The following is a 26,990-nucleotide window of genomic DNA, read 5'->3' on the forward strand; positions in this document are numbered from 1 at the left end:
ACTTACCACGACAAAGAACCAGAGACATCAACTCAGAGAGGAAAGGTTTACTCTGGCTCATGTTCTGCACATTCCAGTCTGTGGTCAGCTGGCCCCATGGCCTTTGGTGGGGGCAGCACATCATGGTGGCGGGAACATGTTGAAGCCTCTCAGCTCGTGATGACCACAAAGCAAAGAGGAGGAGCCTGGGGTCCTAATGTTCCCTTCAAGGGCACGCACCCAATGACCTAAGAGGCCCGTGACGCCCCACCTTTTTTCCTGGGGCTGAAGATGAAACTTGGGTCATCGCCCACTATACCCTTAGCCCTTTAATTTTGAGACAGTGCCTAGCTAAGTTGTCCAGGCGGGCCTCAAACTTGCAATCCTTCTGTCTCAGCCTCCCCAGTTGCTGGGATTCCAGGGCTGGCCAGTGCCCCAGCCAGGCTGTACCACCTCTCGACAGTGGCCAGCTTGGGACCAGGCTTTTCACACGTTGGATCTTGAGTGTCCCACAAAGGCCCATGTAGAGCAAGTTCATTTCTCTTACAACAACAAAATGGCTGGGGTTGGGTCATTTATAAAGAAAGGAGGTTTCTTTGGCCGTTTTGGAGATGGGAGTCCAGGTGGAGCGTGCTGGCTCTGAGGCCCTCTTGGCTGTATCGCCTCACCACAGGCGGCCATGGCGGACACACACCTGAGGGTGGCATTACGTGCGGGATGGCGAGCCAGAGAACAATTCAGAGGTCCAAAGGGAGCCACTCCGACCCCCACCCCAGCCTCCGGTGACCTGTTTCCCCGTGGGCACCCCTCCTCAGGGCTCCACCCCCCACAGTGCCACATCGGGGCCAAGCCCCAGTGACACAAGCCACACAGGGACTGCTTGGGGGTGCCTATGCCTCCCAAAGTCCCAGGATCCTGGGCGCCCATCAGGTGACAGCAGGGGTGACAGGTCGGAGCAGATGGCACTGGAGCACTCTGGGGGCTGCTGGAGACCTCGCGGGGCACGGGGACGTCACGGGCTGAGGGAGCAGACCCCAGACAGGCCCCTCCCAGCCCGGGGAGGACCCTTGTGCACTAGTGCCACCAGGGCCAGCCGTCCCTGGGGCCGGGGCAGGCACACTCCCCAGGGAGACATTAGTATCCCCTGGGGCAGATGGCCCTGTTTGAGAGCCTCATCTCCTGGGACATGTCCTGGGACCTGCCAGAGGAGCTGGAAACCATCCTGGGGCTGGGAGGCCGGGCTGGCTCAGCGCAGGAGGGACCAGAGTCCTGCCCCCACGGTGCCTGGACAGGGCTGCGCACATCCCCCAGGTCTCGGTGACGCTGTGGGCACAGGGTGGGAGCCCTCGCTCCCCGGGGACAGGACGTGAACGTCTTTCCAGCTGCTTTATTCTGTGCAGTGAGGACCTGAGTCTGCGAGCCCCAGGCCCGGCCCCACCCCCACCACCACCACGGGGAACAGAAACGGGAACAGAAATGGGAACAGGAGCCCGCGCCGGGGACGGCGAGGCCCTCAGTAGGTGACGAGGTACACCGAGGCCTGGGTCCCAGACCCCACCACGACCAGCCGGTTGTCAGCAGACACGTCACAGCACAGGACAGAGGAGGGCTCGGGCACCTGGGGGGCGGCCAGCTGAGTGCTGGGCCCACTGCCCCAGGCCCTGCCTGGTAGGTCATCTCCGTCCCTCTTGGATCCCCCAGGTGCCCAGTGGACCCCCCCCCCTCACCGCGTACCTGGAACACCAGGGCCCCCGTGGGCATGCTGTGGACACTGACCAGGTTGTCCATCCCCACGCTCACCCACCACTGGCCTGGGAGGAAGCAGGGGTGTGGGGCTTGGGTCATGGTGGGACAGCAATGGGGGAGGCGGGACCCGGGGGGGAGGGGGGAGGCGGGACCCGGGGAGGCTCTGCCAGAACGGCTGGCTGGGGGCCTGTGTCAGGGGAGGCCGGGGCCGGCCTCCGCCTCGCTGGCTGCTCACCGTAGGGGGAGAACTTGAGTCCGAGGACGGCGCTGTCGTTGCCGCCCACCCTGCGCACCTGGCTGCGGGTGCAGTGCTGTAGCCAGTGCTGGCCGTTGGCCAGGCCCAGCAGCAGCCAGTCCTCCTGGGGTCTGAGGGACAGGCTCATGATCTGGGGGTGGCAGGAGGCAGCCCTGTCAGTCCAGCCTGGCCCCAGCCCCCACAGCTGCCCAGGTTGCGGGTGGGTCCCCAGACCCAGTGCCCTGCTCCAGGGCTCCGAGGCAGGGCAGGCCAGCATGGAGCACGAGTGCTGGGCATGTGCTGGGCATGTGCTGGGCATGTGCCGGACACCCTCCTCCCGCGGTGCTGGGGATCGGGCCCAGCCTGGGCACTGAGAGGTGGGCACTCCGCAGAGCTGCGCCCCTGGCCCTTTTTGAGACTGAGTTGCCCAGGCTGGCCTTGAACGTGCTGTCCTCCTGCCTCAGCCTCCTGAGTGATTGTCCCCCACCTGGACAACATTCCTGACCACCTGAGTCCTGGCGTGGCACTTGGAATCACTTGGACAGGAACCCTCCCCGGGCGGGGGTGGGGCGGGGGCGGGAGCTGAGTGGCAGGGCGCTTGCCCTGGGATCGAGTCTCAGCACCACGTATAAGTGAGTAAAACAAAGGAGCTGGGTCCATCCACAACTAAACCACGGCACCCCCTCCCCCGCCGCCAGCGTCCACCACATTCTAAGCCAAGGACAGCTGCGCTGCCAGGAGCCACACGGAGCCACATACCTGGGACTTGAACAGGATCACCGTGGGGTCCCGCAGTATCCTCAGGTCCCACCTGCACAGCTGGCCGTCCAGACCCCCCGTCCAGATGTCGTTGTCTTTGACCACGATGCTCTTGGCTCCGTTCAGCTGGCCCAAAACGTCCCTGGTGGGAAGGGTCGGGCTGGGGTCGGGGCCGGGGCCGGGACTCGGGCTCCTGTCCCAGGAAATGCTACCAGCCTTTCTCAGTCACTCATCTAATAGGCTCTGGGCACTGACGGGCAGTGCCACCCCCCGAGTGCCCCTTCACACTGCAGCTGAAGAAGGGACACAGGACACAGTGGTCCCTGCCCTGTCTGTGCACCCTGGTTCTGACGGGCTGCGGGCACCCCTCACGGAGCCGCCGTGAGTGCTGGCCCAGAGGCCGCAGGCAGGTGGGCCCGCCCTGTGGGCCGCTGTGAGAGGCTCCACGGAGGCCGCGCCCCAGGCTGGTGCAGCACCTGGTCCACCCAGGCTGGCACAAGCCACCACCACGCTGCTGAGGAAGCGTTTCTTGGAACGACCCCGGTGACACAGGACTGTCAGCTCACTGTTTGATTTCACCCTTTAGGACTATCTGCAGTCAGGGCTGGGCGCAACCTGGGATCCTAGCAACTCGGGAGGGAGGCTGAGGCAGGAGGATTGCTATAGGAGGCCAGCCTCAGCAACTTGGTGAGACCCTAAGTAACTTAGAGAGATGATGTCTCAAAAAATAAGAATTTGGGGTGTGGCTCAGTGGTAGAGCTCCTCTGGGTTCAGTCCCCAGCACAAAAAAGGATCCTTTGAGTCTGGACTGTCACACCTGGTCCCAGTGGGAAAAGGGAAAAACAGGGCCGTGGGGCTGGCTCAGATCTGAGCTCAAGGAGGAAGAGACGGGGCTGGGACGGGGGGCTGGGGCTTGGCGGAGATGGGGGGCTTGGCGGAGGCACTCCGTGGGAGGCTGGGAGGCCAGGAGGCCGGGTGCAGGCCCCTTCCCACCCTGGGGCCACACCTGACCACGTGCGGGGCCCGCAGGTCCCAGATCCTGACACAGCCATCCGTGAAGCCTGCGAAGACCAAGCTCTCATCCGCTCTGGCGGCCAGGGCCTGGCAGGCGGCCTCTCGACAGGGCAGCTCCCCCTTCACGTGCAGGGAGGGCGCGGCCAGGTCCCACACACAGACGCTGCCCAGGTTGTGGCCTCCGGTGAGCAGCGTCCTGCTGTTGGAGGACAGCAGGCAGGTGCACAGGTAGGCGTCCGGGGCCTGGGGACAGTCAGAGCCGTCAGCCCCTGCAGGCAGCCGTCCTGCACCCAGCGCACCCAGGCGGCCCTCACCTGCTTGTGCACGGGCAGGTGGCTGTCGGGGAACCTGTCCTCGGCCACCTGGCCGACCAGGCTCCACACCTTGATGCCGCCCCTGCTGCAGGTGAACGCGTGCCTCGTGAAGCTGCTGACCGCCAGGGCCAGCACGGGCTCCCCGTGGCGCAGCAGGCGCATCCTCTGCAGCGTGTGTGGGAGCGCGAAGCGCCGGCACTGCCGGGACGGGGCGTCCGGCCGCCTCCAGGAGTCTCCAGAGTCCGCGGGGTCCCAGGATCTTGGGAGGAGCCTTGGGTGACCTGCCTGCCCACGGCAGCTCCGCCCCAGGTGGCAACCGGGTCTCACTCCCCAGCTCTATGTCCCGACCCCCTGCCCACAGCCCTGCGAGCGCGTCCCATCGTCCCAACTGCCCACTGCTGCCCGCAGCGCCCGGCCTGACGTGGGGCTCCTGTTCATCCTCAGGCCCCAAGTCGCGTGCCCCTGCCTGCGGGCCGCCCAGGACTGGGTCACCTACACCCAGGCCGAACAGCCCGCCCTGCCCAGGACTCCCCGGCCACACCGGGAACAGGCAGTGACGCCTGTGCAGACGCCGCGCACGTCCCCCCCCCCCAGAGCAGAGAGCACAGCCCCGTGGCCCCCCGGCCCCCTTCCGCTGGGGACGGCGGGAGGGACTAGCGCCCCACCTGTTCCCGCAGCGCGGCACTTACATGAGCTTCAGAAGGGCATAGGCTCCTGCAGCAGGCTCCTGCGGGGGACGAGAGCTCACTGTCCCCTGCCCTCCCACAGCCTGGGTGGGCAGGGGCAGCCGGCCTGGTGCTCACCTGGGCCAGCCCGGCCAGCGCAGCCTCTTCCCCGCAGTCCTCCAGGGAGCTGAGAGGGGACCTGGCCCGGGCGGGAGCCAGCCAGAGAGAGGGCACGGCGCACCTGGCGCACCTGGAGGGGCAGGCGCCCTGCACCCCAGCCAGCGCCTCCTGCCCGCTGCCCATGGGGTCAGTGCTGGCTGCCGTTTCCGTGTCAGGTGACTCTAGGCCCTTGCTGTCCTGCCCGTGGGACATGGGAGAGCTGAGCCGAGCCCCAGGGATGCCCAGGCCCCTCGCAGAGGCCCGTCCACGGCCGGGGTGGCCATCCCAGAGGTGCACGGCTGCAGACACCCAGTGGCTCCGACACCACCCTCTGGTCCCTCCGGGGTCCCTGGCAGGGTGGGAGAGGAAGTGGACTGACCCTGCAGGGCCCCGCGGCCTCGGCCTCGTCAGGACCAGAGCCAGGCCGCTGTCCCCACCACGTGCGTTTACTCACCAGGCCCCGAGCCTGCTCGGTCACTATGACAACGAAAGGGGAAGACAGAGAGATGGCTGCGGGCTCTGCCGGCCCTGGACACCGGCCAGCCGCCCCCAGGACACTCACCTCGGCGGCAGGGCTGAGCCGCCTTCTCCTGGACATCGGCAAAGATCTGCCAAAGCTGCGTGGTGAGGACGTCCTGCCAGAACGGGGGCTCCGGGTCCCAGCACGGTGGCATCTCGCCCTCGTCCCAGCTGGACTGGGGCGGCCGCAGCCAGTCGGACTGCCTTCTGGTGACCACGTCTTCGAAGTCCGACTCCTGTGGGCTCCCGCCCTCTGGGAGCTGGGGGGAGCTGGGGCCCAGGGCCTCCTGGTGGCCCCGGCCAGGGCGTTTCCCAGGGGAGAGTCGGCCCACCTGGGGCCACACGTATGGGGGTGTGAGACAGGGCCACCCCTGAGCCCAAGCCGTCCCTCCCTCCTGAGGACCTGAGACCCACCTCCGCGGGCTGGCCGTCCGGGGCGGGGCTGCTGGCCTCCACCACCTGGAGGAAGGCTTCCACCTGCGGGAGGGACGACAGGACCCTGCACCCGGCAGCCAGCACCCCCGTGGGACCGGAGCGTGACCCTCGAGAGGCAGGCTGGGGGACCAGGAGCGGGGCCTGGAGTCAAGCAGGCTTTGGACATCTGTGACCCAGCTGTCCTCAAGGCCAGGCGGGGTCAGACCTGGGGGTGAGACCCCCAGGACAGAAGAGCCTGACGTCATCCCGAGCACATGGCCCCTTGTCCCCAACTCCAAGGTGACAGGCACCCCACAGCCATGCAGTGAGGCCGCGAGAGGCCCACGCCTGGGCCGTGTGCACAGTCCTGGGCCACTTTTCCTGGGCCACTTTTCCGGGGCCCGAGTGCCCGAGAATGGTGTGGCCCACTCCCCGTGGACCTGGGATGGCCTGTCCTGAAGGAAGGCCAGTGCCCAGGGGCTGGGCCACCTCTGGCCCCATGTGCAGGTCCCCCTGCCACTCGCATGTGGCCCACAGGAGAGCTGAGGTCAGGAGGCTGGGGCTATCCCCAGTCAGGAGAAAGCGACGGGCGGCGGGAGGCTGGGACCCTGCACCAGGCCCTCGCCTGGCAGCTGCCCCGGGCCGCGGAGATGGATTCCCTGGCTGGGCCTCCGCAGAGCCCTGGGGAGCCCTCTGCAGCTCACCCGCTAGTTAATGCGCTCGCAGGACCGGGGGCTGCCCGAGCCCAGCCCCCACTCCACAGGAGGCCAGGCAGCTGCTGCAGGGCCTCCCCCAGGCACCCACATCCTACTAAACCCCTCGACATCCATGTCCGGCCACCCCAGCTTCTGCCCTGGCCCCCTGGCCCCAGCCTGGCCTCCCGCAGCAGCCAGAGGGTGCCCGCCAGCAGGGCCGGCCTCCTTCCTCCCCCACAGCCCTCCTTGGCTCCCACCCCCCACTCCCACGTGCTGTGCCCACCTGCCAGGCTCCGGGGCTGCGCTCTGCCTGGAGCACCTTCCCAGGCAGCCTGCCTCCCCGTCACCCTGGAGCGCAGCCCAGGCCCGTCCTGCACCCCCAGCTGCTGCCCCGGCCCCTGCGCCCCGCCCGGCCTCCCCTGACCGGCAGTGATGCCCCTCCTGGTGCCTGATCAGTATCTGGGAGCGGGGGATGGATGACGTCTGTTGAATGACCACTTTCTGCGGCTTCCTGTGCCCCCCACGTGCCCAGCCCTGGTCCACTGCCAGGCACCTCTGGCACCAGCAGAGACCTGCCAGCACCCAGGAGGAAGGGGCCAGGTGGCCGGACAGGCCGATGGAGGCCCTGCACTGGCTGGCCAGGCACCCCAAGCTGGCGGGGTGGGGGGCAGGCGCCTCGGGCAGCCCCCAGACACACGGGAGACCCAACCTGGGGTCTGGCCTGCCCAGGTGGCCAGGGCTGCACGGGGACCCGGGAGCAGGCCACGAAGGACCGGCCAGCCCATGTCCTGGAAGCAGCTCAGGTGGGGTGGGACCTGGGGGTCTCCAGATGTGGGAACCCCCTAGTCTCAAGGGGACTATGTGACCCAAGTCAGGCTGCACCTCCCCTGCCCCCAGCCCTCCACAGCTCCCACCGCCCCAGGGCCAAGCTCAGGCCCTCGCCGAGGTCCACAGGCCCTGTCCAGCCCACCCCAGCCCACCCTGTCCTGCTCCCACTCCTGCCCTTTCAAAGCGGGGCAGTGACACCCGAATTCCCGAGTCCCGCTCACCTGCCTGTGGTGTTCTTGAAGATCCTGCTGGACTTCAGTGAGCTGCAAAGAGCAGGAACCACACTGGGAGAGGGCGCATGGGAGCAGGCGAGACTTGGGTTTGAATGCTGTGTGACCCGGGCAACCTGCTCTACCTCTCTGGTTCTTACCCTTAAATGGCACACCATCTACCACAGTGATGGCTAATGGAGGAATTCTGGATTTCATTCCCAACGACCTGAAGATCACCTCCTCCCTACAGCCCAGGCCTGCTCCTCGGGCCCACCGTCTTCTCTCTGCCTGCTCAGCCAGGTGTGGGAGCCCCAGGGCCTTTGTAGGACACCCTTCCCTCTACACTCCAGAATGACAGTCTTTTGTGGGGTTGAATTCAGGGGGGCTCTACTATTGAGCTCCATCCCTGGCTCTTCTGGGACAGAGTCTGCTAAATTGCCCAAGCTGGTCTCGAACTTGCCATCCTCCTGCCTCAGCCTCCACAGCAGCTGGGTGGAGGGCGTGGCCCCTGCAGGAGCCCTTCCTGACCACCTGGCCTCAGAAGGACCCTCTGCAGATTCCCTGGGCAGCTGGACCGCCCCACGGTGTGTCACCTCCTCTATGGCCCCTCGTCCACGGGGGACAGCCACTGGTCCAGTGTGGCCACAGAGGCTAAGTCAAACTGAAAGGAAGATTCTGCTCCCAGATGCACCAGCTGCATTTAAGGGCTTAGTGGCTGGCGGGGGCTGGGGATGCAGAACATTCCGGAAGCTCTAGCAGCAGCACCCCTGAGCAGGGGAGGGCTCTGTGGTACTTTCTGCATCCTGACCCACCCACTGGGGCTGGAGCCCGACATTAACAGCCAGGTATCCCGCATGTCCAGCACGGCCCAAGTGAGCAAGGGCCCCCCCCAGTGTCCCCAAGCCAGGCAGCTGAGCTGGGTGTGGCCGGTCCAGGAGGAGGCAGGTGGGCCGGGGCAGCTCTGCTCACCAGGTGGAAGACGCTCTCCAGCTGTGTGCTCACTCGAAGCTGCAGCCTGGGGGGAGGGGCACTGCTGGACACACCCAGACCCCTCCTCGGCCCAACCCCAAGCTGCAGTGAGAGGCCCTGTCCACAGAACTCTGCTGCCTGCCGGGCCACGGCCCACCCTGCCTCCCGCGAGAGGTCCACGCAGTACTGCCCAAAACCCAGCAATTGGGCCGAGGGTCATAAATACAAGGCCAGCCTCAACTTAGTGAGACCCTATCTCAAAATAAAAAAAGGGCTGGGGAGGTGGCTCAGGGGCAGAGCAGCCCTGGGCTCAAGCCCTGGTATCAAAAAAAAAAAAAAAGTCAGAAAAATGCACATTTCTAATGAAGGCCAGTGGTTACTAACGCCCCGGGCTGGCCCTGACGTTGAGGCCAAGGACTACTAGACCACTCAACAGGGCCACAGGGCAGGGGTTGGGGGGCAGACGGTGGACGACTCCCTCCGAGTGACCCTCACCTGGGGAGCTGGTCCTTGAGCTGGCCCAGGGTTTGGGCACCACTTAGGGTGGGCGGGCTCTCAGGGTCAGAAATTCCCGGGCCAGGCTGGAAAAATCCAAGGAGGGGTGAATAAAAGCAGCAGCCCCTCCCAGACACCCAAGGTCGCCCTCAGCCAGGGCTCCAGCCCCCTGAAGTCCCCTGGGCCGGGCCTAAAACCTAAGGCTCCTCATTTTGCAAGGACAGATTCCACCTCTACCCCCATACTGTGCCACGGGTAAGAGACCACGTTCCCGTGGTTTTTGTCACCGTGTAGCTGTGGTTCTATCTTGGTGTTCCCTGCCACCATGAACCTCTTACTGCGCCTAATTTACGAATCAGACTTTTCCCCTTCTGCAGTGCTAGGACTTGAACCCCACCGCACCCCCAGCCCAGCGGGCTCTGGAAGTGGCCGGCTGGGGGCTTCGCCAGCTCCCGATTCACCGCCTGTGATTGAAAGCTGGCTGCAGCCTCCAGGGCCGGCAGCCCCTCCACACCTGCCCTGGGTAGGGAGCGGGAGGTCATTGCCTGCAGCTGCGAAGCCTGGCCCGAGCCAGCCCCAGCACAGGGGATCCCAAAGGGAAAAGGACCAGAGCCTGGGCCCCTGCCACCAGCCCTTCTCACCGCAGCTCCTCCGAGGGTGCCCTTGGGCTCGGGCTGGCCCGGAGAGGTCATCTTCAAGCTGTGGCTCCCAGGAATTTAGCCAGAGATTCTAGAAGTAGCGAGAAGAAGCCAGGTCCTGAGGGCAGAAGGCAGAGTCGGGACAGGTCAGAGCCACCCGAGCGAGGCCCCCAGCTCTCCCCCTGGCCTCCTGCCCCGCGCCTTCCAGTGCCTCCAGCTCCCCTGATTAAGGGTGACCTCCCCCCAGTGCGGGAGACAAGGCGGACTGTCAGGGATGGGGGAGCCCAGGGAGGTGGCCGAACCCAGCCAAGGCTTGGAAACAACTTTCTAAAGCGCAAGAGAAGGTCCCGGAAAGGGTTTTGAAGGCTGAGTAGGAGTCCGCCAGGTGCATCTGGCGGACTTCATCAGCTGGGGACAGGGACGTCCAGGCTCCCACCGCTTCAGCGGCAGTGGCGTCCCCCAGCGCCCCTCCAGCCCTCCCCGCGCGGGAACCCCAGCCTCCTCCGGAAGCGGCTGCCCACGCACCTCCCGGGGGGTGCGGAGGGCAGCGGGCAGAGCGGAAGCTGCGGGGGTCAGCCAAGTTCAGGCCCAGGAAGCGCCGCCTCCCGCGCCGCGCCTTTTGACCCCGCGCCCCCGCCCCGCCCCTCCGCGGGGAGCAGCCGCAGCTGCACGTGGGCTCAGGCTCAGCCCGCGGCGCCCCGAGGCGCTGGCCAATCACGAGGCCGCTTGCCCACGTGGGCTGCGCGCTCCGTCGCCGATTGGCCGCTCCGCTCGGGGCCGTGGACCGGGCTGTCACTCAGCGAACCGCCGGCTCGGCTTAACCCTCGCGGTCCCGCTGGCCGGAAGGGCGGCGAGCGGGGCGCTGCAGGCAGTGAGGGGTCCCGGAGCACCGGCTTTTAGGGGGGCGTAGGGTGTGAGGATCCGAGCGTGGCGCTTGGACAGGGGCTGGGTGACAACACTGCAGCGTGACTGGTCTGATATTCTTAGCTTTGTCCAAGAGTGACATCAGTTGGGGACCGGGAGGGTAGGATCTTTAGCATTTTACCCCAGTCCTTAGATCAAGCCCGTTAAGTTCTGTCAGTACTGAATAACGTGTGATAAATGGCCTTCACGTCCCCTTCCCAGAGAGAACCAAGCCTCCCCCAGCCCCAGGAGATTCCTTGCTGCCCTCCCCGTGCGCAAGGATCCAGTGCCCACGTACGCACGGCTGGAACAGCCCAGGGCCTGAGGCTGGTGCGCAACAGCCAAGTTCAAGAGCAGAGTGGGTAGTGTGTGAACCTCCTGAGCAGGGGAGCTTGCTAGAGAAGTAGGGAGGCCAGGAGGGCACTGCGTGGGGCCAGAGAGAGGCCTGCCATGACTTCAGAGAGAAAGGAGGGAGGCTGGGTGTGTGTGTGTGTGTCTGTCTGACTGTGGATGGGATCCTGTGGTGGGAGGATCCAAGAGTCGTGTTGTGGCTCCAATTCCAAACATGAAGTGCTCTGTGCAGAGTTCTGGGGTGAGAGGCTGTGTCGGCAGCTCTGCTGTCTGTGCGTGGAGCTGGGGGCCCAGCCCCCCACCCCCAGGCTCTGGTGTAAGCACAGGATGACTTGCTTTGCCCGGCTTGGGAGGAGGAGGTGTGGCCACGGAAGGCTCCGCCCACTGTTCTACAACAGGCCCATTTTGTTTAGGGTCCAGCCTGCTCGTGGCTCCCTCTCTGCCTTGCTCTTCCCTGGGGTCCCTGGCTCTGGACATCCTGTCTTGGACACATCTGTTTATGTGTTGTTTCCTGTGGTGTCCACTAAGCAGTGGCTGGTTCAATTTAAGCGAATTAAAATTAAAATGTGCCAGGCTCGGTGGTGCATGCCTGTCATCTCAGTGACTCTGGAGGCTGAGGCATGAGGATGGCAAGTCGGAGGACAGTCTCAGTCTTAGTGAGGCCCTGTCTCAAAATCAAAAGTTACAAGGGCTGGGGTGCGGCTCAGGGCTAGAGCCTGGCTCAGCCCCTGGGCTGCATCCCCAGCACCTCCATGGATAAATACGATGTAAGATCCCGGATCCCAGGTGCTCCAGCGGCAATCCAATGCCCAACAGCCACTGTGTCAGGGGCTCTCCTGACAGCAAAGATCTAGAACATCAGGGCCGGGCTGGGCTCAGGGGCAGAGCGCTGGCCTAGCAAGTGTGAGGCACTGGGCTCGACCCTCAGCACCACATAAAGAAATAAAGGTGTTGTGTCCATCTACAACTAAAGAAATATTTAAAAAAAAATCTAGAACATTCCATCACAAAGGATCAAAGCACTGGACATGGATCCGGGGTTCTTAGTGGAGTTCCTGTGTCCTGTGGGAGACGGAAGCATTTTAAATGGCCACTCTGCTGTCCTATTTGAAACCCTGTCAGGGCTGGGATGACAGCAGGTACCTTCTTGTCTGTCCTCCGGCCACTCTGAGTGGCCTCACTTGGCCCTGGGGAGGAGATGGGAGAGGGGAGGCAAGAGTGTCCCCTTGCTGGCGGCTCCAAGCTAAGGTTTGCTCAAGGTCCGTAGGACAGTTTGAAAGAGCCATTCACATTCTAAAAGCTTCAGAATTTTTGCTTAAAATAAATAAATAGACTCTGAGCTCAGGGTCACAGCGCCAGGCTAGCGCCAGTGAGGCCGCGTCCACCCCAGTGGCACCAACACGGAGGCCCAGCCCAGGGTGAGGACATCAGCACCAGGCCCGGCTGGGAAGAGATGCCTGGGTCTTCCCTGGGAGGCCTCAGACCCCACCTCCCTAGGGACAGGGTCCCCAGGCCAAGGGGTGGAGGGCTGTGGAGTGACCCCTTCAGAACCCTGGTGCAGCAGGGGGGTCAGTCCTCTCCCCCGCCCCAGAGCAGGGCTTGGTGGGAAGAGTGGGGGTCCGGCACCTGCTGTCCTCTGTGCACAAGTGGCCACAGGGAGCAGGACAGAGGCCCTGCAGGGGTGCTGAGGGACACCTGCCTTGGTGTCCCGGCTGCCATACCAGCTGGGCGGGGGGGGCACCAGGAAGGCCCCCCGGGGTCCCTCCACAGGCTTCAGGGGGCATCCAGCCTCCCCCAAGGTCTGGTGAGGGGCAGCAACTCAGTGAGACCCTGTCTCAAAAAATAAAAGATAAAAGAGCTGGGAGGTGGCTCAGTGGTGAAGCCCCGTCGGGTTCAACCTCAGGACCAGAAAGAGAGCGTGGTTACTCAGAGACCTGCTCTGCTGGCTAGCTGGCCAGGTCTGTGTGACACCCGGTGAGCAGTCCTGGAGGAAACACAGGAATTCCTGACTGAGAAGGACAGATGCCAGCTAAGTCTTAAGGAGCCACCCACGCCACCCACCCTGGCCTGGCCCCTCCCACCTGGCCTGGCCCCCCCCACATCGCCTGGCCCCTCCCACCTCTCCTGGCCCCTCCCATCTCGCCTGGCCCCTCCCACCTCGCCTGGCCCCCACCACCTCGCCTGGCCCTGACCACCTCCCTGGCCCTGACCACCGCCCCAAGGCCCCATCTCCAACACCACCAACACATCTCTGGGGACCAAGTTTCCAACATGTGAGCTTTGGGGGCACACTCAGCCACAGTCACTGAGGCCTGAATCCCAGCCATCTGTCACCATAACCCATACCGTGTAATACCAGACCCAGGTGCCCACCTGGGAGTGCCCACATAGTGGCATTGGATGGGCTCTCCCTGTGACCCAAGCGTGGAGAAGGCTGTGCTCCTTCTATAAGTGGGTTTTGGCTCTCAGACCTGGCTCTCCCTTCAGGAGAAACCCCAATGCACCAGCCAGCGATGGCTGCAAAACAAACTGGCCGAACCTTGGCAGCTTGACCCAGTCAACATTTATCATCTCACATAATTTCTGAGGTCAGGACTACGGAGACAGCTTTGCTCCAACCTTGTCCACCTGTGAGTCTCTCTTCTCCCCTTCCTCAAATTCCTTCCACCATCAGGCCTCAGTTTAAAAAATCACTTCTCAACAGTGGGGCGCCGTGGCGCACGCCTATGATCCCAGCAGCTCAGGAGGCCAAGGCAGGAGGATCGCAAGTTCAAAGCCAGCCTCAGCAACTTAGCAAGAGCCTCTCTCTAAATTTACATACATATATATGAATAAAACAGGGCTGGGGTGTGGCTCAGGGGTAGCACCCTGGGTCCAATTCCCAGCACCAAAAAATAAAAGGAAAATCTCTTCTCAGCGAGGACTCTTCTGCCTCGTCACTGTCTGCTGAATTCCTTTCTTTTTTTCTTCCATTTTTCTCCCTCCATGTATTTATTCGCTTATTTATTTTTCAGTGCTGGAGATGGGATGAGGGCCTGTGGGTGTGAGCCAAGGGCTCCATCACCATCACGGAAATACCTCTCCAGCCCTTTTTATTTTGCATTTCGCCCAGGCGGACCTGGAACTCGCGATTCTCCTGCCTCAGCCTCCGGAGTAGCTGGAGTTGCAGGGTTAGCCACCACGCCTGGCTTCTCTTATTTTATTTATTGGTATTTGTGATTGAACCCAAGTTGCTTAATCACTAAGCCACATCCACAGCTGGTTTTACCTTTGATTTTGAGGCAGGGTCTCACTAAGTTGTTTAGACCTCCCTAAATTGCTGAGGCTGGCCTCCACCTTGCAATCCTCCTGCCTCAGACTCTTGAGTCACTGGGATTATGGGCATGTGCCACTGGCCAGGCAAACATTTTTTTGTAAATGTTTTTTTTTCTCCCGTGTTCCTAATCGTAGTGGACACCCCGTGGTGTTTTCTCATGGACTGCTTTCCTGGTTGGCGCTGGCTGTCTGGAGGATTGGGGGATGCATGGCTGTCCACTCTGCACACGTGTTTGGTGCGTACTTCTCTGCATGCCTCAACTGGGGGGTGAAGGTGGTTTTGCCCTGAGGTCCCTGCATTCCCTCTGGACACTTGTCTGCATTGGGCTGGCCCACCAGTGCTGAGGTGGTCAGGGAAGGGGAGGACCCATCTGTGTCTGTGTTTGTCTTTGAGTTATGGAAAAGGGGGAGGGTCTTCTGATGGTCAGGCCAAGGCACCTGGTCACATGGCCAGGGGCTGGGTCGAGGCTGTCCAAGGCAAACGGGGTTGGCCAGCATCTAAATGAAGGGGGCTGGCTTTGCACCAGGAGCTCCCAGGCTTGGAAGGACCATATTAGGCCGCCCTGGCCTCCAGGTCATTGCCTCTGGAAGGCGGGAAATGGAGGGTCACCGCTGACCCCCACCCGCACTCTGAGCACAACCTGTGGTCTCTGGCTCCCTCTGCAGGCAGGATGCTTATTGCAGCTTCGCTGAATTAATTTACGCCAGATGAGGTCACCCATTTTAAGCCTTTGCTGCAGTGAATTTCAGTAAAGGAATTCAGCTGTATACCATCTCCAGAATCCAACTTTGGAACAATTATGTCATCCCCAAAGTGTTCTTTTTGTCCATCTCTCTCCTCCTCCATCTCTTTCTGTGCTGGGGCCCCTGGGGTTTGCTGACTGAGCGGGTGGACCTCTAGTGCAGGTCTGTGGCCGGCCTGAGAACAGGTGACCCCGATGCTGATGTTCTGGGGCTACTGTTCAGTACTGCAGTCGGCTTGGGTTTTGGCTTCGTAAGGGTGGACGTTATGGATTCCCTGCAGAGGTGTCAGGATTTGGCTCTTAGACCAGGGGAGGGCTCGCCACCCCCCCCTCTCTTTTTTTGTAAAGTTGCAGTTGGACACGATACCTTTATTTACTTACTCATTTTCATTGGTGCTGAGGATGGAACCCAGGGCCGCTGAGCCACAGCCCCTGCTCCTGCCCTTCCTTTCTTAATACAGTTGTCTGTGAATTTATTCAGATGAACGATGGTCATTTGTATTATCTGACTCAGCAAATATTGTTCTTTCCGAACTCTGCTGTCCACGTGGCAATTGAAGTGTGGCTAGGAGGACCAAAGAAATGGATGTTTAATTTAGTTAATTAAAATTTAAATTAAAAACAGACATTCAATTAGACTGACCCACCATCCTGGTTTTCTGGAAGGACGTTCAGGGCTAGAACCAGGACGGTGCTTGGTGACCAGGCATGAGCTGGTTACCATAAATGTTTAGGGACCTGTGTAGATATGTTGGGAACAATTTGAACTCAGAAATTGAATTTTTTAAAGGCAAATGTTATGAAATCTACATACAGAGCAAGCATTTGAGTTGAAAATTAAGTGTCCAAACTGAGCAGGATGGAATGTGTGGTGCGCACGGGGTTTTGAAGACTTTGGACAAAGATACGTAAAACAGTTCATGGGGCCAGGCAGAGTGCACACACCTCAATCCCAGAGTCTAGGAGGCTGAGGCAGGAGGATTCTAAGTTCGAGGCCAGCCTGGGCAACTTAGCATAGGCCTTAAGCGACGCAGTGAGACCCTGTCTCAAGATGAATAAAAAGGGCTGGGGACTGGCTCAGCGGTAGAGCACCCCTGGGTTCCATCCCGAAGAAGAGGAAGGAGGAAGAAGTCGCCAGGGCTGGGAGGGGCCATTCTGTTCCTGGCACTGGATGCGAGCCCTTTGCTCTGCCCCGTCCCCACCGTAACGTGTCAACCACGAGCGAAGCATCCTAAGGTCCCCAACAGGACTCACCTTCCGGCACAAGCCCCCAGGACTTCAGGAAGGGAGCGGGCGAGGCTACAGCTCAACCTCCCGCGATCGCCTGGCACCGACTCACTCTCCAAACAGGGAGACTATTTGGGGGGTAGCCCCCGCCCTGGTTCTGGGGGTTGAACCCAAGGAGCCCTCCCACCGAGCCGCGCCTCCAGCCCTCCTGGCTTGAGACGGGCCTCGCTCATGCCCAGGCTGACCTTGAACTTGCACCCTCCCGCCTGGGCCTGCTAGTAGCTGGACCGCCAGGTGTCCTCCACCCCACCCCCGCCCCGCCGGCTTGGCTGACTTTTTGGATATAATTTCAGACGCAGAAGTTGGAGGAATAGCTCCCGAGTGCACCCCGCACCTGGCTTCCGGGTGCTATCTTTTTGCCCTGTTAGCTTTATCCTCATTTCCTATAGATTATACATATCACCCCTCCTTGGCTCAAGTACATTGCATTCTGTGACCCTCTGCCCTGAAATGTGGGGGAGCAATAGCAAACCGGGATGTGTCGGAGTAAAGAGGGGCCCTCTTGTGGTGGTTTTCCTCTATCAAAATAATTATTTATATATTCTGGATACGCTTATCATTATCCTTCCCTATCCATGGGGGACTGGTTACAGGACCCCCTGAGAGAGTAAACTCCCCAGAAGCTCAAGTCCCTGATATAAAATGCACAGAACCTGGGCACATCCTCAGAGAGGCTGAAAATGATCTCTAGATGACTTACAGCAGGTAGCACAATGTTAATGCCTGTATTGAACATAGTGGTTACACTGTAATTGTTTAGGGAACAGTCTTACCTGTTCCATGCAGACTAGAAAAAAATTTCTCTTTGTTTGTGCGTGAGTGTTGCTGCAGATGGAACCCAGGGCCTTGCACATGCTATGCACCACTGAGCTGCACCGCTACTCCGCAGACTAAACTCTTCAACATTCTCAGAGATTGGTTGAGTCCTTGCATTGGGAGGGCTGGCTGTACTTGTGTGCATTTAAAAGTGTTTTCTTCTTTTGCTTTCTTTCCTTTACAGTGACTTTCCAAGAGTTAATTTAAAAAACGGTAATAGTGCAATTGATTGTGTATCCCACCTCACACTTCCAAGTTCCACACACCTAGCTTCTCGCCTTAGTAGCCCTTGGGTAGCCTGTGCACCAGGGAGCTCCTGCCTTGGACCTGAAAAAGGCTGGGGGGCGGGGCGGGGCCTTCCCTGGGTGCCCTGGGAGTCAGACAGCTGGCAGGACTGGAGGGAGCAGCAGGACAGACACTCAAAACCCCTCCGCTCTCCCTCCCGTCTCTTGGCCCAATAGCCCACGCCACCATATCGGGACATTTATTACATAATGGCATTTTCTTTTTTTTTTTTTTTTTTTTTTTTTTGGCATTTTCTAATATTGTTCCTCCCTAGTGAAACCTAAGAAGGGGTGCGAGGATTTATGTGATTAGTTTGTGCCGTATCCCTTCAACACAGGGAAGTTGGGGACATAGATGCTTCACGGATGCTTACTGGAAAAAAATGCAGTTTTGCTTATGGACACAGAACGGCTTTGGAAGGCCATCCAAGGTTGTTACCGGACAGTGCTTGTCGTGGGAGACATGGTCGGAGGGCAATAACTTCCACTTCGTGAGTCTTTGCTGAGTTAATCCCAGGAAACAATGATATATTTGCAAATGTGAAAATGCGACCGAAGTCGCCATCTAGCGTCCGTGACGGAACCACGGCGCCTGCAGTGTAAGAGCCGCCACGCGGAGAGTAACTTCTGGAGGACCCTAGGAGGAAACTTCCCCACAGTGGGCTGCTGCACCCGTTCACGGGCGTGCGCCAGCGCGGGGAGCGCTCATCGTAGCGCTTCCGGGCGCCAAGGGATGTAGTGCACCCCCAGCCTCGCCGCGGGACCGCTTCCCGGCCCATAGCCACGCCCCGGGGCGGACCCAGGACTGACCACGCCCGCCGCGCAGTTCGACTTGGGCCACGCCCCTTGAGGGGCGGGGCCAGCCACAGGTTTCCACTCTTCCCGGGGGGGCGGGGAACAGCGTTTCTTTGATCGTCGATTGGAGGACGTGGCCCGTCCTTCAACCCAACTCCCGGACTCGACTTCTCTTCCGCTTCCTGCATAGCCGGAAGCGGCCTGTCGGTCCGTGGGCCCGCTGCTTTGGGGCGGCTGTCTCTGTCCCAGCGGTCCTCTCCCGAGGATGACCCCTCTTCTCCGCCGCTCTCGGCCTGGCGTGGCCTTAGCTGCTGGCACGCGCCCAGGGCGGGAAGGGCAAAGGGCGAAGTTCAAAGGGCAGGGGGCGGGCTCTCCTTGGAGCGCACTTCCGGGGCGGTGCCGAGGCGGGAGCGGGTGGGGCCTCGCGCGCCTGCAGAGCCCGAGGGCGCGGGTCCCGCGGGGCGTGGGTTTGCCTGGCGCCGAGGAGGGAGTTCCGCTTCCTCGGGGTCCGACGTGCGCCCCGCCGCGTGGAGTTTGCAGCCCGCACGTGGAGAGTGACGCCGTCGACCCAAGGGGCAGTTTCCCGGGGAGAGAAGTTCAGGGAGCGGGGCCGAGTGGCGTGCGGGAAGAGGAGGCCGGTCGGCCCCGCACCTGGCCAGCCCCTGGTGACCTTCGGAGATGGCCTCAGCAGGAACGCCCTGAGCTGGCCCTCAGTGACCAGCGATTCTGCTCCATAGGTCAACCAACCAGGGCTTGAAAATATTTAAAAAATCGTTGTACTGAGCCGCGCGGTGGCCCCGCGTGTCATCCCAGCGGCTCGGGAGGCTGAGAAAGGAGGATCGTGAGTTCAGAGCCAGCCTCAGCAGACAGCGGGGCGCTGAGCAACTCAGTGAGACCCTGTCTCTAAATAAGATACAAAAAATAGGGCAGGGGATGTAGCTCAGTGCCCCTGAGTTCAATGGCCAGTCCCTCCCACCCCGAAAATTTGTGCTGAAAATGTAGATCTTCCTAACAACACGGCTCCGGCTGAGTGTGAGGATCCGTGGGGTGCTGGGTGAGCAGAGGGAGCTGGAGTCTGGGCGACGGGGCATGAGTGCTGGTTCTGTGCACGCCCTGTACCACCGTACAGAGAAGGCTTGGGCTCTCAGGCATTTTGGCAATGCCTGGGGGGAACTTCTTCCTCTTCCTACTGTTTTGGTACTGGGGATCGAACCTGGGGTCTTGAGCATGCCACCCAAGCCCTCTACACTCAACCTCACCTTAGCCTTTTAAAAACTTTGAGTCGGGATCTTGCTGAATTGCCCAATCTGTCCTCAAACTCATGATCCTCCTGCCTCAGACTACAAATAGCTGAGATGAGAGGTGTGGCCACTGTGCCTGTCATACACTTTACAGTGTAATAAAAACTACCAGATCATCCTTGGAGTGGCTGATGCTTGAAAGTGCGGCTGTCCCCATGTCCTTCATGGTTACTGTGGAGGCTTGGTCGGCTGTTAGCATGTGACAGTGGCAACAGTGATAGGGTTGCTCAACAAAGCTTCCAACTTGGAGGTTCTCCTAAGGAAACTTCCTGGGCCAGACTTTACAGACCTCGGTTTTGTCATGAGTATCTGGTTCAATTTTAGTCAATGGGTATTTTTCCTACCATATCTGATTTCTCAGTGAATTCTTGCCATTTTCAGTGTTTACAAGCGTGATTGCTGTGGCTTCTTATCATTATGGCTTCTGAGGTCCGGTATGGTAGCCCCTGTACTCATGTGGACATTTGGTGTTTTTATTTTCATTTAAAGAGGCTCGTGTGCCATCCCATCTCCTCGAGGCTGGGGGATCACAAGTTCAGGGCCAGCCTGGCAACGTGGTGGGATCCTGTCTCAAAATGAAAATAATAAAGGGGGTCAGGGTGTGGCTCAGGGGTAGAGCACTTGCCTAGCGTGTGCTGGGCCCTGGGTTCCTTCCCTAGGACTGAAAAAATATTTAGTATGTATTTTTAAAGTGCAGACTTTTGAGGTATAACTAAGACACCATAAGATTCCTTCCGTTTTAGCATACAATTCACTGGCTTTTAGTGTTGTTAGAATTGTACGGCCATAGCACAACTTCATGCCGCAGTCTGGCTGGGCACAAATAACCGAGCCGCCACAAAGCCTTGTAGGTTCAAACAGCAACTCTTTATTCCCCAGCTCTCACCGGCACTGCACACACACTACTCGGGAACACACTCCTTCCACCGGGCTCCGGGCACCGTGCCCAATCTCCCGGAACCCTCACAAGAACTGCCTGGGAACTCCAAAGTAGCGGGAGCTACAACTCAATCAACCCAGCATCACAGCAATTACACACAGCTTCAAATCGTCATCTCAATGGTTGGCTGGTGTCACCTTTCAACCATTTCCTCTGGCAATAGGCCACCGCATCATTCTGACTCGGCTGTGGCTCTCAACAACTTCAGAACATTTTCACCACAACATTAAGAAACTAAATACTCTTTAGCCTCACCCCATCTCCCTCTTCCCCACCTCTAATACGTAACCTCTAGTCCACCTTCTCTCCATGGGCCTCTCTACTCTGGATATTTCATATGAATAGAATCACACAGTGTGTGTCCTGCATGGTTCGTTCATGTCAGAATGTGTTGGTGCTGCATCCCTTTTCCTGACTGAATACTATTCCATTCTATGGATGGACCACATTGTGTTGAGAGCCACAGCCGAGTCGGGATGAAGCATGGCATTTTTGCCAGAAGTAGTGGTTGAGAGGTGATGCCAGCGAGCCATTAAGATGATGATTTTTGAGTTCCTGTTGAGTTCCGGTTGAGCTCTCCCAGAGATTCCTGAAGAGTTGGCGTTGGTTGGTGAAGTTCCGGTGGTGGGAGTTCCGGTTGGTGTGGTGTGTTCCTGGAGGAGCCCTGTGGGTGGCCTTCGGGAAAGTTCCCGGGAAGTGTGCTGGTGGAGTTCGGAAATAAAGTTTGTTCCTGCTTGAGTGGCTGGTGATTTGTGCAACATTGTGTTTGTTTATGAATCCATTGGTAGACGTGCAGTGTCCCTCTCCTGGTTATTAGGAGTCATGCTGCTATAAATGTGGGGTATTGGATTTTGTTCTGCCTGTGTCCAGTTATTCTGGGAGTGGAATCCTGTGCAGGTGGTACCTGTTCATCTGAGGGTCTGTGGCCATGCCACAGTCTGGCTGGGCACAAATGCCGCAGTCTGGCTGGGCACACAATCACGAGCCACCACACAGCTTGTAGATTCAAACAGCAACTCTTTTTTCCCGAACTCACACCAGCCGTCTACAATCACGTTCTGGGGAAATCCACGTTCTCTTCCCAAATCCACGTTCTCTGCCCAAATCCACATCCACTGGGCTTCTATCTCCAAAATATACTGTCTGAATCCCGTGAGAACTCAAGGGGAACTCAGGCAGCAGGATACGCCCTATTCCCAGCAGGAATAATCTTAAACCTTAAACCTGGAACCTAAACTGGGAACGCCCTAAACACGATTATCTCAAAACCGGGAACACCCTAATCTGCCTTGGTCCTTGAGAAAGGTCACCTACATTCAATGTCACTGCAACATGTCAGCAACATGGGGTACGCTGGCAAGGAAAAATTGTCATACCTACTTGGCTAATGGCTCCCAGCATGGCCACACCACTTTGCATCCCCACCAGGGCAGCCTGGAGTCCCAGGGCCCCACGCGGTACGGTACGCGCACCGTCTCTGATCCTGGCTGTCCACTTGAGGGAAGCAGGGTCCCTGTGGTTGTGGCCTGCATTTTCCTGGTGACGGATCACCCTGGGCAACCTCTCATGTGATCGTGACCATGGATGTGATTTCCTGGGGAGAACGTCTCCTCAGGTCCGCCCTTTCTTGGGCTGCTCGGTTGAGCAGGAAGGCTGTTGGCTCTGGAGCCGGCTCCGCGGCAGGTGGGACCTCAAGACACAGCTCCCTCTCGGGGTTTCCTTTCCTCTCTCTTGGCCGTGTCCTTTGGGTCACAAGAGTTGTGAATTCTGGTGACGTGAGTCCTGTTTTCCCGTGTCTCTTGGCATTGCACTAAGAACCCTCTGCCCGTCCGAGGCCAGGGCAGTTCACCCCTCTTTTTTCTTTTATGACTTTGGCTTTACATTCGGGTCTGTGGTCCCCTCAGCTGGCCTTGTGTTTGCCGTGGGCAGGGTCGACTGCCCCTGCTGCAGTGCCGTCCCGCTGGCCCACTTGTTTCTCCAGGGAGTGGCCCCTGCCCTCCCGCTGAGAAACCCGATGGCTGGACACCTGGCTGTGTCCCCCGGCCTGTCGCCTTTTTACGGATCTGCGAATTTCTCGAGTGTGTGACTTCACTCTTTCCCCTCGCTGTGCCCGGGGTCAGGTCCGGGGCCTGTGCTGGCCGGGTGACCAGTCCACCCAGCCGCCCTCCTGGCCCTGTAGCTCGGGTGGGTTGACAGCAGGAGGCAGAGTCCGCCCCCTTGCCCCATCCTCAGGGCCGTTGGCCCTTGGGCGTTCCTTGCAACTTGACTGGAATCTTATTTTTCCAGTTCTGGGGATGGAACCAAGGGGCGCTGTAGCCCTGAGCCACGTCCCCGGCCCTCGGGATGTCTGACTGGACTCCTGCGCAGTGCTCCAGCAGCTGGAGGGCCGGAGAGGGCCAGCCCACCGCCTGGGGCCAGCTGGGCCTCGGGACTGGTCTGGAGTAGCCATGGCCCACAGCTCGCTCCCTGCAGCACTGGCCACAGCCACACCGTGGAAAGGACTCGGCTGTCCATCACAGGAGGTGCACAAGCGCAGTGTGGCTGGCCTCTACAGTGGACGTCACCCGGCTGAGAGGCAGTCGGAGAGGGGCAGTGAGGCCCCACACCGACAGCCCGGGGCCCCTGTAGGGTGCTGGGCTTACGGGCACAGTGCACCTGCCCGTCGTCCTGTGTCCCGTCCCTCGCCACTAGAACACTCAGGGTCCCTCCAGGGGACTGGGCTGCGTGAAATGACCACACAGAGACAGAGAGACCTTTCTTTGGGGTCCTGCGATGGCTCCCCTTACCTTCAGGGTCCGTGGAAAGAGAGGGCGAGAGCACGTGCTGACCCCTTTATTGAGGAGAAGCCATTCTAATGAGGCCAGAGTCAGGTTTCGGGGGGCGGAGTCTAGCTTGGTGATGTCCACTGTCTGCAGGCTGACTGACACCTGGGTAGGCCACCCCAAGGGCAGAGCAAGAGAAGGGGACACACAAAGGGCGTTTCCATGGAACATTCTGTGCCAAACAGGGCACAGGGGTAACATCACCAAGGAACGGGTGGGCGGAGCTCAGTCCATGGGGCGAGGCGTCCTCAACCTCCGGGACCAGGGCAGTGTCCAGGTCACTATAGTGACGGTCGGAGCCTCTCGCTTCAGGATGGAAGGCGTGGGTCACTCAGAGGGTCCCCAGTCCCAGCCACTGGGGAGGCAGAGACGGAGGAGCTGGGTGTCGCCCACGGGTTGGGCCCCTGCGAGAGCCGGGGGTGCTGGCCAGGGCTTGCAGGCGGAGGCAGACCTAGTCCTCCACGCAGGGAAGAGGGCGAGTTGCCCCTCCTCTGGCAGAACTGGTGCCCAGGCCAGCAAGGCCGTGTTTTCTTCCAGTGCGGGTGCCCCACCCAGGGCCCCTTGCATGCCAGGCACGCACTCTGCCACCAGCCTCCCACGGCCCTTGACAGTTGGCGGAGCTGTCCAGCCTGCGACACTAGGGAGGCCAAAGCCCACCACCTGTAAGAGCTGAGCCAGGCCGCGCTGCCCTCCGGCAGACTGTCCCCTGTGGGGCAGTCGGGCACCTCTACGTAAGTGGAACCGGCAGCTGGTTAACAGATAAATGATCATTTGTAAAGTTATTAACGAAAAATTGATAGGAGATTCCAAGTCTGCCAGTGCCTAAGCGTTTGGGAAATGGAGGAGATCCTGGCCGCGAGATGACATCAGAGCGCACGTCTGTGGGGGTGCCCTGGGTGGGCGGAGGTCTGGGAGAGACCACAGAGCCTCGCGCTGACGTGGGGGACAGCGCAGGGCGGACTGTTAGTGGCAGGCACGGGAATGAGGTCATGAATGGAGAAGGTGGGAAAAGAGAACAAGCCAACTCTGCAACTTGCAATAGGAAACTGATTAATTAACCTAGTGGCCGAGTTTGCAAAGATGATTCTCCGTGTGAAGGCCTCAGTGTCCACCTCAGTCCCCTTGACGTGTCTGTGCTCAGAAACAGTCCGAGCCCTCCTTGTGCGGTCCATGGTTGCCCACCTGCCCAAGGGCCCCCACTCGATGCCCGCGGGCTGGGCCTGGGGCTAGCCAGGGTCCCACCCCCCAGCTCCCCCCCCCAGCTCTGCAGTTCTGTGCTACCTTTCCAAGGCTGGGGCGGGGCCTGAGGTTCCTTATGGGGTTGCTGGGTGGGAGAAAAGGGAAGATGGTTTCTGGCAGAGGTCAGGCAGCTTTGAAACATGAACCTCGTTCTTTTTGTTGGTACCAGGGATTGAACCCAGGGGTCCTTAACCAACCCCTGAGCCACATCCCCAGCCCTTTTTGAGACAGGGTCTTGCTAAATTGCTGACCTCTATCTTGCAATCCTCCTGCCTCAGCCTCCCAAGTCACTGGGTTTACAGGCATGCACCACTGCATCTGGCTAAATCTTTTCTCTCTATAACCAAATTATAAAGAGGGAAGGTCTGTTTGGGCTCAGGGTTCAGAGGTCTCAGTCACGGCCAGTTGGTTCCCTTGTTCTTGGGCCCGTGGTTGGTACATCATGGTGGTGTGCGTGCCTGGCTGACATAGCCATTGTCTCATGACCAGGAGGTAATAGAGGAGACTAGGGTCCCACCTCCCCTTCAAGGACATGCCCCAGTGGCCCAAGCCCTCCCACGGGGCCCTGACTCTTAAAGGCCCCTCCACCTCTCAATGGCACGGAGTTAGGGACCCTCCTTTAAGACATAGGTTTTTGGGGACGTGCCAGACCTAACTGTAGCACACGCAGACACTGCGGCCACAGGCGTGGGAGGCTCTGAGCAGCCGCAGAGCACGAGTCCAGGGAATCCGGATCTGCTTCTGCTGGTTCTACCATCTCCCCCCGTGGCAAGTCCAGAGGAACAGGCTGGCTGGGGTCAGCTATAGAGTTCCTGAGTGCCCTTGAAATCCTCCTGCCCGGTTATATCTGGATCTCCTTCAGATTTTCAGGTTCAAACCAAACTCATTTAGAATTTTACTACTTTTTAAACAAAAAAATTTTTTAGTTGTCAATAGACCTTTATTTTATTTATTTACATGTGATGGTGGGATTTGAACCCAGTGCCTCACACATGATAGGCAAGTGCTGTACCACTGAGCTACAACCCCGCCCCAGGATTTTACTACTTTTTAAAAAATCAGTTAAAAAGGATTAAAAGGGGCTCACAGTCAGTGGCAAGAGGGTGTCTACCAAAAGGTTGGGTTAGGTAGTCAAGCAACATACCCCTTCAGTAAGGCTCCCTGACAGAACAGACAATCCCAAACCCAATGTGTGGAATCCAGAAGAAAGTCTGAAAAAAGCAACTTCTAAGGAGCATTTCAAAATAGAGTTGGGAGGCCATTGGGGGACAAAGGTCTATGCATGTACTAAAGGGCTACCTAGAAAAGTGAACCCTTTCTTTTTAGTGGCACTGGGGACTGAACTCAGGGGCACTCTATTTTTTATTTTATTTTATTTTGCACCAAGGATGGATCCCAGAGGTACTTAACAACTGAGCCACATCCCCAGATCTTTTTAGTTTTTGAGACAGGGTCTTGCTAAGTTGCTGAGGCTGGCCTCAAACTTGGGATCCTCCTGCTTCAGCCTCCAAAGTGGCTGGGATGACAGGTTCAGCTGGGCGGGAAAGTGAACTCTTCAGCTGGGCATGAAAATTAACAGGAAACTGACTTTGAACCAGGTCAAGGTCTGTGAAGCTGTTAACATCTCTCACTGGGGACTGCAGCTAGGCAGTTGCCACTAATGACCAGTCACATCCACACAGCCTAGTGCCACTAGATTTAGCATGAGGATAGCATCTGTGCACTTTTCTTTTCAGGCAACTTGGGGAGTTTCCTTGCTCCTCTCCTTCCCTTGAGCATTCACCCAGAGTCCTCTCGAGCTATGTTATTCTGAACTGCAGTTCTCAAGCCCAGAGGAGGTTTGCTCACAAGTTTCTGAGTTTGAACTGACAGACAGGTGTATCAGAAGCTTTGAGACAAGCTTTGAAGTGGTATCCCTGGTATCAGGGCTTCCAATTTTGTGCAGGTTCACAGGATTCTAAGGGAGGTTAATCACCAGATTAGCCAATGCCTCAGGGTCCACCAAATACTGCAAAAATATGGAAGCAAACTTGGGTATCAAGAAGAGATGGGATTTGGGGCTGGGGCTGTAGCTCAGTGGTAGCGCACTTGTGTAGCATGGCGAGGCCCTGGGTTCGATCCTCAGCACCAATAAAAACAAACAAAATAAAGGTATTGTGTAAAAATTAAAAAAAAATGAATAAGTAAGTAAAATAATGGTATTGTGTCCACCTACAACTAAGATTTTTTTTTTTTTTTTTTTTTTAAAGAGAGATGGGATTTCTCCAGCGTGGAGGTCCTTAATACTGGCTGCTTTTTGTTGTCAGGCAAGAAACTAGGTTTTACCTAAAGGAACTGCAAAATGGAAAAGCAAAACCAAAGCAACTATTGTCCCAGGGACATTGCAGCCTTTACATTCTCAAATCCTCTAGGAACACCCTCAAAAGCAAATCTAAAAGGTTCTTCAAGGGTCAGGACCCTGGGGGTGCAGCCCTCAGCTCTTTGCTGTGCTGATCTGAGTTGCTGCCTGTTGGCGGCTGAGGTTTGCGGCCCCTCCCCGGTGCAGCAGGGCTC

At 59.1% G+C, this 26,990-nt stretch overlaps 1 protein-coding gene across 7 annotated transcripts; it reads right to left on the bottom strand.

Annotated features, from left to right (window-relative positions):
• Positions 1-32: 32 nt before the first annotated feature.
• On the bottom strand, positions 33-10,258 carry Tle6 (TLE family member 6, subcortical maternal complex member). Of its 7 annotated transcripts, none has more exons than XM_046444152.2 (15): positions 9,645-10,129; positions 9,004-9,089; positions 8,509-8,554; positions 7,549-7,590; positions 5,805-5,867; positions 5,434-5,722; positions 5,326-5,348; positions 4,851-5,069; positions 4,737-4,774; positions 4,048-4,306; positions 3,726-3,976; positions 2,720-2,861; positions 1,961-2,111; positions 1,714-1,790; positions 33-1,597 (listed from the first exon to the last, which is right to left on the bottom strand). In XM_046444152.2, the coding sequence occupies exons 1-15, from the start codon at positions 9,693-9,695 to the stop codon at positions 1,493-1,495; spliced, it is 1,842 nt and encodes a 613-aa protein (XP_046300108.1). In that variant the 5' UTR covers positions 9,696-10,129; the 3' UTR covers positions 33-1,492. The 7 variants fall into 7 exon arrangements, with proteins under 7 accessions (XP_046300108.1, XP_046300107.1, XP_046300106.1 ...); XM_046444151.2 differs by having other exon boundaries at positions 7,549-7,611; XM_046444150.2 differs by lacking the exon at positions 8,509-8,554 and adding an exon at positions 10,167-10,258 and having other exon boundaries at positions 5,326-5,722; positions 9,645-9,759.
• Between the last annotated feature and the right edge of the window lie 16,732 nt (positions 10,259-26,990).

The sequence above is a fragment of the Marmota monax genome, unplaced genomic scaffold (assembly GCF_021218885.2).
Source record: "Marmota monax isolate L192 unplaced genomic scaffold, Marmota_monax_Labrador192_F-V1.1 WCK01_AAM20220418_F8-fsc00102, whole genome shotgun sequence".
In the NCBI taxonomy this organism is placed as follows: Eukaryota; Metazoa; Chordata; class Mammalia; order Rodentia; family Sciuridae; genus Marmota; species Marmota monax.

Excerpts from the sequence above, each read along its gene's own strand:
- Tle6 (XM_046444150.2), bottom strand. The coding sequence starts at position 9,695 with ATGACCTCTCCGGGCCAGCCCGAGCCCAAGGGCACCCTCGGAGGAGCT. Across the intron at positions 5,070-5,325 it reads CCGAGCAGGCTCGGGGCCTG|GACAGCAAGGGCCTAGAGTC; the intron begins GTGAGTAAACGC and ends TCCCACGGGCAG. Across the intron at positions 3,977-4,047 it reads ACCTGCCCGTGCACAAGCAG|GCCCCGGACGCCTACCTGTG; the intron begins GTGAGGGCCGCC and ends GACTGTCCCCAG.